Below are 16,362 nucleotides of genomic sequence, written 5' to 3'. Positions count from 1 at the left end.
CAGCATGAGCCGAGAGACTCCCTCAGAGATGTCATGACCTTGACCACAAAGTCACCCCTGTGCCAAGGATGGCCATTGGTCCTAGAGGGGATACAACTCCGACCTGCTAAGCATCTGCTGTGTGCTGGGTCCTGGGGTCGGGGTAGTGAACTCTTCTCCACTTCAAGCCTTGTAGGCTTTTGTTCCGACAGAGAAACTAGAAACAGCCATCTGGGTGAGGAGGACAGGGAGGAGGCAGAAGAGGCCACTCAAAGAATACAATTGCTGCCGGTTGGTGGTGGCGCACACCTTTAATCCCAGCATTTGGGAGGCAGAGACAGGGAGATCGCTGTGAGTTCAAGGCCAACCTGGTCTACAAAAGTGAGTCCAGGACAGTAAAGAGAAACCCTGTCTCGAAAAACCAAGAAAAAAAAAAAAAAAAAAAGAGTTCAGTTGCGCTTCACCCCAAGCCCTGTAGATAACCTTAGGCTGACAAAAGACCAGCCTGAATCTCCAGCCCCTGGGGCTTGTCCATAAGTGTGCCCAACCCAAGGTGCAAAGAAAAAAGCTGTGCCAGGAGTCTCTGAAATGTGAGACCTGGGCTGAAGAGATGGCTCAGTGGATAAAGTGCCAGCTTGAGGCCCTGAGGTCACATCCCTAGAACCACATAAAGCTAGAGGTAGTAGCAGTGTGTGTGTGTGTATGTGTGTGTGTTTGTGTGTATGTATGTGCATGCTGTGTGTATGTGTGTGTGTGTTTGTTATGTGTGTATGTGCGTGTGTGGTGTGTGTGTGTGTATGGAGTGTGTGGTGTGTGTGTGTGATTGTGTGTGTATGGAGTATGGTGTGTGTGTGTGTGCGCTATGTGTATATGTATGTGTATGTGCATGTGTGGTGTGTGTGTATGGAGTGTGTGTATGTGTGTGTATGTGTGTATGTTGTGTGTGTATGGAGTATGGTGTGTGTGTATATATGTGTGTGTGCTGTGTGTATATGTATGTGCATTTTTGTGTGTGTATGTGTGTGTGTATGTGTGTGGTGTATGTGTGTGTGCTGTGTGTATGTGTATGTATGTACATGTGTGTGTATGGTGTGTGTGTGTGTGTAACCTCAACAGTCCTATAGTGAGAGAAGAAACAGAGACAGAATGTTCAGGCACTTGCAGGCCAAAGATTGGGGTTCTAAGCAGAGAGCACCACACCCTGTCTCCAACAAGACGAAAGGTGAGAATGGATACTCAACCTTGTCCTCTGCCTTCAACAAGTGCGCTGTGACACGTGCGTGCCTGCGTCCCCAAGCATACTGTCTTAGTTACTTATAGAACGTTTAGGTATAGAAGGACCAAAGGTTCCAGGGGACTATAGTCCACAATGGCTGAGCAAAAGCACGGTGGCAGGGACAGCTCATGTTTGTTATCACAGTCAGAAAGAAAGCAGAGAGGGAACACTCAAAATAGTGAGAATCCTTTGGAACCTTGAAGCCCACCCTTTGTGAAACACCTCCTCCAGCAAGGCCACATCGCCTGATTCTTCCCCCAAACAGCTGCCAACTGGGGACCAAATATTCAAATGCCTGACACTTTTGAGGAACATTTCATTCAAAGTCACACACACACACACACACACACACACACAAGCCCTGACTCATCAATGCCTCAGCAGCCCCCAGGGGCAGGTGTTGTTTTCTCTTGCTATGATAAAATGTCCTTTAAAAAAAAAACTTAAGCCAGAAAGGGTTCGCAGCCCATCACAGCAGGAAGCCAAGGCAGCAGGTTGAAGTAGCCAGGTCACAGTGCACCCACACTCTGTAACAAATGCAAGCTGCCCCTCCCTCTCCCATACTGTGCAGTACAGGAATGGTCCCACCATAATTAAGATGGGTTTTCCCCAGTTCAATTAACATTATCAAGATAACCCTGTACAGGTGTGCCTAGAGACCTGCCTCCTAGGTAATTCTGGATCCTGGCAAGAAGCCATCTCATCTCATAGAACAGGGAACAGACTCAGATAGGGTCCAAGAACTTATCCAAAGTCAGGGTGGGTTTGTAAGCAGTGGAGAGACTAGCCACGCCTGTGTCTGCCTGGCCCAATCGATCCTTTTTACGTCCTTCATATCCAATGCCGTGTGTTCCTAGCACATGACAGACCCTCAGCAAGTGTCAAACGAACGAATGAATAACGGATGAACAAGATCATGGGATGATTGGGAGTTTTGTGCCCCCATCCACGCCTCCCTCCCTGTGCATTCATCTTTCGGTATCTGACAGGGGTTGGATCCAAGCCTCCAAGGCTGTTGAAGCGTAAGGTGACGTGGTGCCGGCCTGTCACCTCACACATCCTTTCATGTACTCTAAGTCATCCCCAGAGGACTGAGGACACTGTACATGAAGTGAATGTAGGAAGTTGGCGTCTCACTCTCCTGCTCAGGGAATAGCATCGAGGGCAAAGCACTGTGTGTGCAGCGCAGGCACAGTTATCTTTCTTCATATTTTTCCATATGTGGTTGGCTGTATCCAAGGAGGGTGGACCTGCAAATTTGAAAACCTGCTAATGCCGATACGGAAGGCTTACTGCAGTGTGGCTTGTCGCCCCCACCCCCATCCCAGCCAACTAGTGAGGCACGATGTCCACTTGCCCACCCTTGAATCTGGTGGTCTGCTTCTACCCAATAGGAAGCGACAGAAACATCTACATACAGATTTATGTAGATTCCATGATTAGATCTTTTTGTTTGTTTGTTTGTTTTTGAAGACAGGGTCTCTCTGTGTTAGCCTTGGCTGTCCTGGACTTGCTTTGTAGACCAGGCTGGCCTCGAACTCACAACGATCCACCTGCCTCTGCCTCCGAAGTGCTGGGATTAAAGGCATGTGCCACCACCGCCCAGCTGTCTTTCATTTTTAAAAAGTATCTTTTTTGCATGTGTTTGTGCACTCATCTTGTGTGTGTGCACGTGTGTAGGCGTGCGTATAGAGATCAGAGGACAATGCGTGGGTATGTGGGACTTGGTTCCCTCTTCCTACCGCGTGAGAACAGAACTCAGGTCATGGGCTAAGAAGCATCTTCCTTTACCTGCTGAGCTGTCCCCAAGCCCTCTCGTCCTTCTACTTCCGTTCTCTTAGAACACAGTCCACCTCACAGAAGGATGGCAGATGACTGGAGGGAGAGGGAGCCCTTGTCCCAGCAGATAGAGGGAAGGTGAGGTCATCTTGGACCTCCCTCTCAGCCAAGTAATTCCCCTGGGGAAGCACTAGTCTCGACCCAGCCAGCCCAGGACAGCTCAGCTAATCAGATTTCTCTATTAGTTACCTAAGACTAACCCAGTGGCTTATTCTTTGTCCGGTTGTGTGGACTGAGTGAACAGGTCTTTTGGGAGAGTCATTTGTGGGACAGCCATGGCTGTCAGAAAGTTGAGGGTTGACTCGGCTGGCAAGCCTAGGCCTCGCCCCGTGCTCCTTTCATCCTGCGTCAGTGTGCAGGGGCCTCGGGATTCCTAGAGAAAAGATCCCTAAGCCGGAGCATGCCACATGCTCAAGGCCAGATCCAGTGGGCAGGACTGACCCAAGGTTGTGGGTACTGGAAAATGAGTTTCATCAGAAATATCACCATAGCAACTTCACCTCGTGGGTGACTCAGGACAGGGTCTAGAGGCCACATGGCCCCTGCTGCCCACTCCAGGATGCCCAGAGACTCCTGAACCTCATTCGCTATGAGAGATCATGTTCCTGGTCTCTCTGGACAACATGGAAGCTGGCTATATGGGGCCCTCCTCAACTGCTCTGGAAGAGCCAGAGTTCTACTTCAGCCCCCCACTCAGAGCTGGAGATGCTGAGCTTTGAGATACACAGTGGCCCTAAATCCTGCTATCAGACTACCATTCAGGGTAGCCCTAGATGTAAAGTGGCCTTCAAGCATCCAGCTAGTCAGCTCCCTGCTGGATGTGGTGCACATAAGTGCATTCCAGCACTCGGGAGGTGGAGGCAGGAGGATCAGGAGTTCAAGACGAGCCTGAGATACAAGACCCTCTCTCGGAACAACAACAGTCAGCCTTCTTCCTTCCCTGCCTCCCTGCCTTGCACCTCACCTGACAACCTGGTGGCCACTATACCTGTCTGCCATTTGTCCTTGCTTCCTGTTGTCTGTCAGCATTGACTACTCGATCTGGCTCTGACAAGCATTACCTTTTTTCTCTTTCTCTCTCTGTTACCCTCTTTTCTCTTTGGTTCTGGCCCTTTCCTGCTTTCCTTCTCTTCTTTTCTGTCTCAAAAGGACCCCCTCTCCAAACATCTGTCTCTCCCCAGGGTCCTGAGCTTCTCTCTCCCCCCTCTCCCTCTTCCCTTCTTTCTTCCCCTTATATTCTTTCCTTCCTTCTGCGATCAGAAAAGCAGATCACCCTGAGCACTGCCTACCCCAGTTGCATAATACACCACACACACACACACACACACACACACACACCACACTCCACATCACATATACAACATGCAACATACACACACTGCACACACGTCACACACGCACACTACACACATACATAACACATGACAAACACACATACACACCACACACATGACACACCACACACCACACACTATACGCACACATACCACATATACCACACATATCACACATACTACACACACACATTACATACACACCACACACAGCACACACCACACATACCACACAATGCATACCACACACACACACAACACACACACACATACATATCACATGCCATATATTACATATACCTTACACACACAGCACACACACATACATACCACACACAGCACACACCATAAACATACACTATATACACACACTACACACACACACACACACACACACACACACACACACACCATATAACTTACACAACACACACACACACAACACACACCGGCCTCTCCTCTTGTCCCATTACCTTTACTGGAATCTGGGGACTTGATGACATCAGGAGCCGGAGCACAGGTTTTATGGGGCGCATCTTGGGGCTGCTGGTGCATGACTCCACCTGGCACTCAGACCCGGGCACCACCTGTCACCACCTGTGCTTGGCAGGTTGAAGGGGGCATCAGGAGAGGCTCTGAATGCCTCATCAACCCCCCTCCTAACCGAGGCTCTAACAGTGACAGGAAATGAGGCCTGACCATCTTCTCCGCGGAGTTAACCTTCAGAATCTCCATTTCTGCTTCTACACAGGAGCAGCTAGGAAGATGGTCTGTTTAGCTCTTCTCTGTGGCCTGGATGGAGAACCCAGGCTTGGGGGTGGGGGAGGAGTGGGGGATGAGCAGGGGGGCACATGAACAGGCATGTGTGACTGTGGTCTCTTTGTATAAGGCACACCTGTGCACAAGTGAATGTGACCCTCGGTGACTGTTGCTTAAATGCTAAACACTCCAAGCAGGTGCTTGGTACCAACCTCTGCAGGTCACTAACAAGCCATGCAGGCGCCCTGCTCACACATACCAGATCTTGGGGGGAAACTGAGACCCGCTATTGGATTGGCTACCCAGGGAGGATACCCAGGGTGAATTCTGTTCCACAGGCCTCCTCTCAGCAAAACCAAGTGGTCTTTTGTTTGAAGCACAAGTCTGTATGTGGAAGTATGTGTACACATGTGGCAGGGTGTTAATCTGTTGGTGTGTAGAGGCATGTGGCGGGAGGGCGGCGGGGGGGGGGGGGGTATGGAGAAGGTGCAGAAAACTCATCTGCTTGTCTGATTGCCCAGTGTGGGACTATGTGTGTGAGAGAAGTGTGAGGGTGTCTATGTTGAAGTGTGCACTGGCTGAGGAGCTCTGGGAGCCCAATGGCCACATCTTAGTTACCAAGGCAATCTGTAAAAGAAAAACATTTAGCCAGGCATGGTGGCGCACACCTTTAATCCCAGCACTCAGGAGCAGAAGCAGGTAGATCTCTGTGAGTTCAAGGCCAGCCTAGTCTACCAAGAGAGTCTAGGACAGCCAAGGCTACACAGAGAGACCTTGTCAAGCCACCCTGACCCCAAACATTTCATTGGGACTCACAGCTCCAGACTGTGAGGATCCGTGACTGTCATGGTGAGGAGCAAGGCAGCAGGCAGCAGGCAGCAGGCAGCAGGCAGCAGGCAGCAGGCAGGCACTGGAACGGTAGCTGAGAGCTCATCTGGTTCATAAGCAGAGGCAGACAGCACACCAGGAATGGTTTTTGAAACCTCAAAGCCCACCCTCTAATGACACACCTCCTCCAACAAGATCACACCCCTTAATCCTTCCTGAACAGTTCCATTGACTTGGGGGGCCAAACGTGAAAATATATAACTTGTGGGGGCCATCCTCATTCAAACCACCCCACATGTGACTTTTGTATCCATGGCTCTGCCTTGACCTTCAATACACAGCCCAGCATAACTGTGCCATGCCTTGGCCCTGGCTAGAGTCCGCCACCGTGTCCCCCGCTCTATCTCACCCACAGGTGTGATCCGGACAGCTGTGCCTGACCTCGACCGTGAGAGCCAGGAACGCTATGAGGTGGTTATCCAAGCCACAGACATGGCAGGCCAGCTGGGAGGCCTCTCAGGTTCCACGACGGTCACCATCGTGGTTACTGATGTCAACGACAACCCACCACGCTTCCCGCAGAGTAAGTAGGGTTATGTCTGTGTGTCTGTCTACCAGCCCACATGAGAGCCTCCTGGCCCAGCTTCCATTGAAGCGTCCTGCCTGAAGGGAAGACAACCACCTGGGTGCTTCTATTTCCCCACTCACCCTATATTCCTCAAGCCTGCTACCGCAGAGGGAAAACCCTGCCTGTCTGGTTTTTCGGACAGAAGAACTGCTGTGGCCTCTCCATCTGAGAAGTCCCTGCCCACACTCTTGTCTGTCCATTTGCCCTCTCGCTGGCCATTTAGGGCCTCTTAGCTACTGCTAGATTCATGACCCAAGCTTGTAAAGACGTGTTAAAGGCTGATGGGGGTTTGATGGAGGGGGTGGCCACTGCATGCAGGCAGAGGAACACCCATAGTTAAGCCCAGGGAAGCTGAGTCTGAGGACAAGGTTTCCTGGAGCCTGGAGCCTGGAGCCTGGAGCCTGGAGCCTGGAGCCTGGAGGCTAGCGGTCTGTGCAGATGAAATGAGAAGGCTTGCCTCTTCTGGCACAATTTGGAATAGGGGGCCTCTCTGGATCACGCCCTCACCTGTCTGTCAGCCTGACTGGCTAGGCTGGCCCAGGCTCAGGCCCAGGCACCACTAGCAAGCTGCAGCTGCAGCTGGCAGAGACTAAATGCCGCTGCTGGGAGCTGCTGATTCCTATCAGGCGAGTCATTACCCGAGGTCTGCTGCTCTCATATTAAGCCCCGCCACAGAGGGCTGACCCCCACAAGATAAGTGGATGCAATCCCTTAGCTGAGCTCACAGCAGCCATTCAGCACAGGGTGTGCCCTGGCACAGGCGACAGACACCGGGCCCAGAGGCAGGCGGGCAGACCCCAGCACTCCTGTTCCCAAAGGGAAAGCTTCAGGGTAGCCAACAGTAACAGGCTCTGGGCAAGCAGGCTCTATGTGAGGGCCAGAGTAGGGAGGAGGCCCCGGCAGAAAGGCTGCTAGATGCATTCCTCCCTCCCTCCCTCCTTTCTTCTATCTTTTCCTCCTTCCTTCCATTCCTTCCTTCTCTTCTTTCCTGTCTCTGTTTCTTTATTGTGCCTATAGAGGAAAGAGAGGCAAAAACTAGAAAAGCCCGGACACTCAGCCCCCTCGCCAATGGTATCAATCACCACTCTGCCTGCTGCTACAGTTCCCATGCTTTTCTGAGCGTCTTCTCTCCTATCTATGCATTGCCCGCCAAGCACTTGAGTCTAATCTGGCCCCTTTGTGAGCCTTAGATACGTAAAACCATGTGGCATACATTGCTGTGTGCCTTTGGCTTTCAAAACTGCATCCCTAATCTCAGGTTGTCTCTTCTAGCTGTGTTCCTTTTCCTTGTTGTATAGTATTCGCAGTGTCTCTATCCAGCTGGATACTTGGCTTGTTTGTAGATGGAGCTACTCAGTTGCCCGTGCTTCCTAGTGCCCATCTGCAAATGCTTCTTTAGTGTTGCTGGGAAAGATAGGCTCATGAAAAAATGTGCTTGCCCCTTGTGCCACATCCTCACCACCACTGGATGTTGTTAGAGTCTTTAATCTATAAGAACCTGGACACTGCCTACTTGTAACTGCAGCTGGTTTTTACTTAGTCACCACCACCAACATTGTGCCTCTTGTGGGGGCAGGCAGAGTCACTCACCAACACAGACCACCCAGGAGACAGCTTGCTGTGTCTGGTGAATGAGATCCATGACACTCATCTCCCACACCACGCACTCAGTCCAGAAGGAAGAGAGTTTGAGAGATGGGCAGTAGCACCTGCTAGAACGTTCTTGGAGGCCACCCGGGAAGGACAGGAGCAGCTGAAGATGCAGGTGGGGGCCAGGTACCTGCAGATGAGCCATGAGTTGTGGTGAATAGTCACTGCACCGTCCGGTGGGGCTGAGCTATCCCCATGGGCTGGCAGCATGCGTGTTGTGGGGTGGGCTGAGGAACTTGCCGTGCCTACCCCAAGGGCAGTAGGGAGCTATGGAGAGGTCAGAGCAAGGATCCTCTCAAGGTTGCTGTGCGAACGTGAGACAGAGGCAGCCCCTCCACATGAAGGTTCCCGGGCATTTGATAGCCCCAAGAGGTAAATTCCCAAACTTGACCTGGGCAGACCATCACTCAGCAAGGCACTCTTACGTTGTCGCAGGCTCTGGTCAGAGAACAGGATGCTACTGGCACCACCCTCTGTATCCTCTTCACCCTCTAGGGCCATCCCTGCCACACAGTGCTCACTTCAGAGTGGCCGCACCTGCCATCTCTTCCGTCTAGAATGTTTTCCCAGCTCTCTGCTGCTTTTAGCTCATTCCTTCACCCCTCTATCAGTGAGGTTCTGCCCTCTCATACTGTGCACTGTTTGAGAGTTCCCGGGAGGTGACACAAATGCCATCAGTGTGAGACGGCACAGGCTAGTCATTTCTATGCAACCCAGTGCACAATACTTCACACCTCACAGGTAATAACATCTCTGTTGTCATAGCAACACTACTGTCAGGAAGATGTTCTTCCCATTTCACAGATGAAGGAGCTGAAGTACAGGGGTACAGGTCAGAACTTGCTCCAGAGCCTGAGCCTTCATCATAAACTTCCTCTGTCCCACTTGCTGGGCAAGTGGAAAAACAGAAATCAATGATCACAGGGTTGGCCGGATACCATCCACCATGAAGCCTAGGGGTGGAATGAGAGACTTCTAACCAAATGGCCTCTGCCCTTCATCAGAGGGCAGTCTGCAATTCTCACCTGTCCAGGGAAACCCACACCCCTCCCCCCCCCCCCCCCCCCCACCCCCCCCCCCGTGCAGATACAGCCCCAGCCCAGGCCCACCCAGGCCCCTCCTCCTCCTCTCCCCTTCTTTGGCAGAGGCCTGGGTCAGCCTCCTTGCCTCTTCCCCACAGAGATGTACCAGTTCAGCATACAGGAGTCAGCGCCCATCGGCACAGCGGTGGGCCGAGTGAAGGCTGAGGACTCAGATGTGGGCGAGAACACGGACATGACCTATCACCTGAGAGAAGAGAGCGGCAGCGGAGGAGACGCATTCAAGGTCACCACGGACAGCGACACTCAGGAGGCCATCATAGTAGTGCAGAAGGTATGGCTGCCTTGGGCAGGGTGGGAAGGCAGGCACTGTAGTGACTCAGGGTGCCAAGCCTTGAGGGCTATACCCTCAGCCATGCTCCCCAACCTGAGTCCCCTGCCTTGGTCCATACGTTGTTGCAGACCTCGGTGTGCCCCCAAGAGGTTCAATGCCCTGCCAAGGTCACTCAACTAGGACAGCTCCAACACAAGCTCGGAGTTCTGGCTGCGGAATGGCCTGTGTTCAGTCTTTCGATCCCCATGTGCCTCAACTGTAAGACTGGCCCCCTGTCACAGATGAGAAGTTGGGAGCCCAGCGCAGCCCACAGGCCATGGCACTCCATAGTTTCTCAGAGTCCACAGCACTCGGACTCATCCCAGTAGGCTAGTTTTCTCTCATCCCCACGCTCTGCAGTTTGGTGGCTCCAGTAGGTGCCTGAGGTGTCTGTGGCGGAGCCAGCAATGGCTCCACTGACCCGCCTGATGAATGGCTTAGTTTTAGAAGCCATTGTTCATTCTTAGGCCAGCCCCCAACTCCCTGCATCCCGATTGCTCAGGCAAGAAGACGCTGGGCTGTTGGAAAGAAAGCCTCCTTGCCTGCCCGGCAGACTTAGGCACTCCAGGAAGCCTCCCCACCACCAGCACCACCATCCCTAGCTCAGCCAAGGTGCTATTCCCTTGGGGAGCTTCATTAACTCCTCCAAAGCCAAAATAGGGCCTGCCTGATTGTCCACAGTCACCTGCAGACAGCCAGGTCCGGAACCCAGGGCTGCAGACTTCCTATCTGTGTCCCCATTTATCTCTCCTAGCCCTGGGAGCCACACTGGCCTAGCTTTGAGTCCTAGCTTGCCAGGGGACACCTACTCAGGTGTTGCTGAACCCTTCTGGCCCCAATTTCCTCATGGATAAAAGATCGCTGCCATATCGCTCCTACAGGTGGCTATTAAACAGAATGACTTACGAAGACATTCTGACTGGGCATACAAGGAACCTGGGGGATCAGAACCTTTTAAAGTAGTGACTGTTTCCAGGCAAAACAGTCCCCTACGAGCCCCCACCACCACACTGGAAAGGGTTGGTCTGGGCCTCTGACAGCTAGCACCGTGGTGGGCTGAGCCAACTGTGACCTTGGCTGCTGGCTTGTTGTACCCTCTTCCTGACAGTGCTATCTATCACCTGGCAGGCCCGTTTACTGACCAGCCTTCTCTGTCTCTCCCAGCACCTGGACTTCGAGTCACAGCAGGTACACACCGTGGTGCTAGAAGCCCTCAACAAGTTCGTGGACCCCCGCTTCGCCGACCTGGGCACATTCCGAGACCAGGCCATTGTGCGTGTGGCCGTGACCGATGTGGATGAGCCCCCCGAGTTCCGGCCACCCTCTGGCCTCCTGGAGGTGCAGGAGGATGCGCAGGTGGGCTCCCTGGTCGGCGTGGTGACGGCGCGGGACCCCGACGCCGCCAACCGGCCCGTCCGGTGAGACCCCCCACCCGGGGCCACGCCTGCTGCCTGCTGTCCTGCCCAAACCCTCCCACCGCCACCCTCACAACCAAGTCTTGCTGCATGCAGTATGGAGGCCTCCTCTGTCCCTCACCCTCCTCTCAGATTCAGGATGAAAGTCAAACTTCACCTTGAACCTCAGCCTGACCCTGAACTTCCCAGAATCCTACGGGCCTTCTCCCTCTTTTCTTAGCAGGCTCCAGCTCCTCTCAGCTCTCCCCATCAGGGAGACTGAGAAGAGAGACAGAGAGAGCAGCGGTGAAAGAGGGACCAGCTGAAGAGCCTGGGAGGAGAAGGAGATGCCAGGCAGCGCAGACAAGAGGCACTAGAGAGAGCTGGGGAGCCTGAGAGCCAGGGAGCCCGAGGGCCAGAAAGCCCAAGAGCCGGGGAGCCTGAGGGCCGGAGTCAGTTCTGGATCAGGCCGAGGCAGGGCAGAGATGCTGTGCAGTGGGATGAGGGGAGTCATTGGAGGAACTTGTGAACTCCAGGCTTTAGGGAGGCCCTGGTTGGAAAACTCTGATAGAAAGAGAGGGAATAGAGGTTGTGGCAGAAACAGACACGGAGAAAGGGAGAAAGGGTGGGAGGATTAGCCAGAGTCAGATGGACGCAGAAGAGGCTCCGTGGAGTCCTGCTTCTTCCCAGCCTCCCTGCTACATGCTTAACGGGCCCAAGCTGAGCTCTGCTGGGCAAGAAAAGGAAGTTTAAGAATTGCATTTGGCACATGTCTATAATCCCAGCCCTGGGGGCGGGAGGTGGGGGGCGCGCGGGGGGCGATGAGGCAGGCGGATATATCTGTGAGTTTGAGGCCAGCCTGGTCTACAAAGTGAGTCCAGGACAGCCAGGACTACACAAAGAAACCCTGTCTCAAAAAAACAAACAAATCAACCTAAACGAATAATTAAACAAAAATAATTGCATTGTGCGGTTACATGGAACGGATGTCATTCCTGCATCATCTATGTTCGGAGTGGGGTGGGGGTGGGGGAGACAGACTGTACAGTCTTACATGCCAGCCTATGGGATGCAAAGATCCCACCTCACTTAGCTGCCATAGTCAGTCACACCGAGAGACAGCCTCCGGGATCTGGGAAGAATTCTTGGAGCTGGCAGGAATAGACCTGAGCTGGACCTCTGGGTCTGGTCAGGGGCCGGGCATTCCAGTAGGGGAATGTTTTTGTGCAGATGTAGTTACAGAAAGATGTATATCACGGGGTCTCGCGGATAGGATAGGAGCTCTCCCTCCAGGCAGAAGCCTAGGATAAGGACACAGCTCCTGCCTCTCTGGCACCAGGCACAGCTTTTAAATGCTACTTGACCTCTGGCTGCCTTCTTTGGAGAGGACAGTGTCACCCCTGTTTGTCAGAGAACTGGAGACCAGAGCAGGTTGGCTTCTGTAAGCATGGCAGGGAGGGCGGTGGCGGGGTGGCGGGGGACGGGGACACAAGGGAGAGGTCAGTCAGGTCAGTGTTCCTGTCTGCAGCTCCCTCCTCTGCGCTTTGCTCCTCACCCTCTGTTCCCTTTTCTTTCATCCCTGCTGAAGGGACAGACTTTGAAACCAGCGTCTTACCCTCCTTCATCTCCCTGTGCTGGGCCCCCCGTCCCTGGTGCTCCTCAGATGTGGACGAACCCGCAGGGAGCTTGAGACAGGTCCAATTTAGCACCGCAAACAGCTTCCCCCTGCACATCTCAGAGCCAGGCCTGGTACGTGCTGCGACACAGCCAAGGGCAGTTTCAGGGCAGAGCTCCCTGGCTGTGGGGCACAGACCTGAGAAGCAAGGCCGGTACGGGACTGTGTGCAGCTGATAAGGGTCTCCAAGCCACCTACGAGTCACTGTTGCATGTGCTACGACAGGATCCTATCCACACCAACAGTTACTAAGTGCTGATACAGGCTATAAAGAAGCTGGGGGTGACAGGGTCTGGGGGCTTTGGGATCACAGGGGTTACTGTGCGTTGAGTGGTCAGGCTCTTGAGTGTGAGGTGTGGGAAGGAGCAACAGCAAATGCAAGGGTCCTGAGGCAGGCAGGGCATCAGTGTGCCCCTAGAATGGAGAAATGAATGGGGGTGGGGTGGGGTGGGGTGGTTCTCCTGAGAGAGTGCCTGGCATAGTGCGCTAAATGCAGTTCAAAGGAGGGGAGCTTCCTGCCTGAGAGCAAGACAGAGGATGCCTGGTCACAGAGCCAGGGTGGGGCTAAGGGTCCTCAAGCCCTTGCTGTTCTAACTTCAGCACACTGTCACCCATTCACGCGCGCGCGCGCGCGCACACACACACACACACACACACACACACACACATACACTCACAGTCACACCCACAGTCACACCACAAACATACAGGACTCATGGCTGCCCACAACTCAGACAGGACACATGGCTCTGTGCATGTGCCTGAGGCCCTTCCAGCTTTTTCCTTCCTTGCCACACACAGAGCCCTTCCCTCCCACTCACTCTCTGGCACCCACAGCCAGAAGTCAACCAGCCAGCATGGCTGCTGCTGTGGCCTGTTGCCCAAGTCTTAACTGCTTAATGGTGTCCCTGTAGTATCCCCACTCTATGGGGACAGCTGCCTCTTCTTAGGCTTCAGCCTCTGCCATCCCCTCTACGAGGAACAAAAGAAAAACTGGAGGAAGAGAGAAAGGAGGAAAAGAATGGGAAGAAATAGGAGGAAGAAGAGGGAGAGAGGTGGGGAGGAGAGGGAAGGGGCAGGAAAACAGAAGAGAGAGGAGGGACAATGGACCTTAAAAGTGCCAAGATCTCAAAGGATTAATTTATTGATGAGTTCATAGCTAAATGGGTTATTGAAAAACATAACCACACACCTTTTAAAAATCTCCTCTACCCATACACATCCTTCTACGCTCTGCCACATGCCTTCACTCAGCCCTAACAACAGGTATGAAATCACCTCCCCTTAGTCCTGACTCCTTCAGCACCACCCCCCCCCACCCCACCTCCACCCCTTCATCTGCAAAGGAGGCAGGGCTCTCTGGGTTCCTTTTAGCTCAGCAACACCCAGGGTCTTGATCCACCTCTCGCCCATGCAAATATCTGGCAGTGTCAGGCTGCAGGCAAAGGGGACCCGAGGCTCCGTAATTGAGGTTTTCCTTTAGTTAGTTCAACAGGCTCCTAAGAACCCCGAGTCTGGAGTCCCACCTCTGGGTACAGATTCTAAGTCTACAGCAGGCTAATTATGCACCCCCTAGTCTGAACGCCCATGGCTGATCCATATGGTACCTTGATGTAAATAAAGGCAAGGCCCCTTGAGAAGATGTGCTCAAGGTTGGGAACCATAGCCTGGCAAGTAGAATCTTGTGCCTTTCACGTGACACAGCCTGCAGCAGCCACACTCAACTTATCCCGGTGGCCTCGGCGCCCTCATCGGCAAGGTGGGGGTGACGTCAGTAGCTCATGGGATGTCTGGTGGGGTTCCATTCTCTTACAACCCTGAGCAGCCCAGAGAAGGCATTTGCTTGTCATCCAGGTCACAAAGGGCGGGGGAGGGGGAGGAGTGCAATCTCAGAAGTGTCCAGTGCATGCCAGAGAAAGGGGGTCAGTTTGAGTCCATCCAGGCCAGCGCCCCTGGCTAACCAGGGTAAAGGAGGCAGTGTACTTGGCAATCCAGAACAGGGAGGGGCAATACCTAGGGGTTGGGAGAATTTAAAATCCTCAACACACATGTAAAAAAGCCACGTGGGACCATACACACCAGCACAGCCAATCAGAGAGCTTAGGTTCAGACTTTGTCAGAAGAGAATAAGGTAGTGACAAAGGAGGATACCTGATGGCTCCCACAAGCATGTGCACATTCATGCACTTAAAATCCACTGTTGGGGGGGGGGAGAGGGTGGTGGTGGTGGCTGGAGCAATGGCTCAGTGGTTAAGATCACTGGCTGCTCTTCCAAAGGACCTGGGTTCAATTCCCAGCCCCTACATGGCAGCTCACACCTGTCTGTAACTCAGGGTCCTCCCACGCAGAGACCTATATGCAGGCAAAGCACCAATGCACATGAAATAAAAAGAATCTGGGAGCGGTGGCGCATGCCTATAATCCCAGCACTCAGGAGGCAGAGGCAGGGAGAATTCTCTGTGAGTTCAAGGCCACCCTGCTCTACAAAGTGAATCCAGGACAGCCAAGGCTACACAGAGAAACCCTATCTTGAAAAAAATAAAGAAAAAGAAAAATGAAATTAAGAAAAAATTCCACTCTGACTGTGGAACGTCCCTCTGCAGTTTGCCACATGCCTACACACACACACACACACACACACCAGCAAATAGGAAATCACCTTCCCTCGGTTCATCCAATTCATACCAGGGTGCTAAGTGGCTCTGAATTAGATGTTTAAACAGACTAAGGGGGTAGAAGACTAGTTCAAGGTCACACAGGGGAAGCAAATGACAGGAAATGCAAAGGTGGTATGCTCAGGTCTGGGCACTTGCCATTATCCTCTGTGGAAGAGATGGGGAAACTGAGACCCAGAGAGATTTGATCACATATGCAGCCCAGACTTCACCAAAAGTCACCTCTCAAGGCTCTGAGCCCTTCGGGCACTGCTTCCTTTGGCCTCGGTTTCCCTCTCTGGCTTGAAGGAAGAGCAGAGAGGTAAGGTCTTCCCTTCCTTCCTGGCTGCACAATGCGCCTTTGCCTGCACGCCAGGCCTTTGTCTGTGCGTAGCCACGGCGCCCCCGCCTGTGTTATCAGTGCGGGAAGTGGCGGCGGGCGCTGGCGGGGCCTCTCGGGGCCTCCGCCGCCTGAGACATGTGTTGGACACGGGCCTTTCAGGCCTGGAGCCGAAGCACAAAGGCCCGGGAAGAAGGCGGAACAAAGGGTTTTTTCACGCAGCAACTGAAAAGCTGCAGATTAGCAAAAGCGCTGCACAGGCGGGAGGAGCAGGGCCAGCCTCACACTCTCCCAGGCCAGGCTCAGCTGCCCCGGGTCTGGGGTCCACCCAGCCTCTGGAAACATTCTAAGCTGTCTCTACCCTCTCTCCTGCTCAAAATTCTCAGAACCCTAACTCCTGGTCCTAAATAACTCTCCCCACCTTCAGCTCAGCCATTTTATATCCTTTGCTTTTTCCTCAGCAGTCATTCATCTGCCACCTTTGCCACCTCTGCCACCCCAAATGTCCCTTTAGTTCCCTCTCTCACTGTGAAACCCAATTCTGAGCTCTCCCTTTTTAAGAAAGCAGAGAGAGACATCCGTGACTCTGTCCC

General features: G+C 53.2%; 1 protein-coding gene across 1 annotated transcript in view; it reads left to right on the top strand.

The window, feature by feature from the left end:
• The window catches only part of Cdh22 (cadherin 22), a 69,416-nt gene that overhangs the window by 28,714 nt on the left and 24,340 nt on the right, over positions 1 to 16,362 (top strand). Inside the window, exons 4-6 of the mRNA XM_051143803.1 lie at positions 6,431 to 6,598; positions 9,474 to 9,667; positions 10,871 to 11,124. Of these exons, the coding sequence (XP_050999760.1) occupies positions 6,431 to 6,598; positions 9,474 to 9,667; positions 10,871 to 11,124 (616 nt within the window). The remainder of the gene's footprint in view (positions 1 to 6,430; positions 6,599 to 9,473; positions 9,668 to 10,870; positions 11,125 to 16,362) is intronic.

This window comes from Acomys russatus, chromosome 4 (assembly GCF_903995435.1).
Source record: "Acomys russatus chromosome 4, mAcoRus1.1, whole genome shotgun sequence".
In the NCBI taxonomy this organism is placed as follows: Eukaryota; Metazoa; Chordata; class Mammalia; order Rodentia; family Muridae; genus Acomys; species Acomys russatus.
Note: the sequence above shows the minus strand (reverse complement) of the source record. Positions and strands in the feature narration are given on the sequence as shown.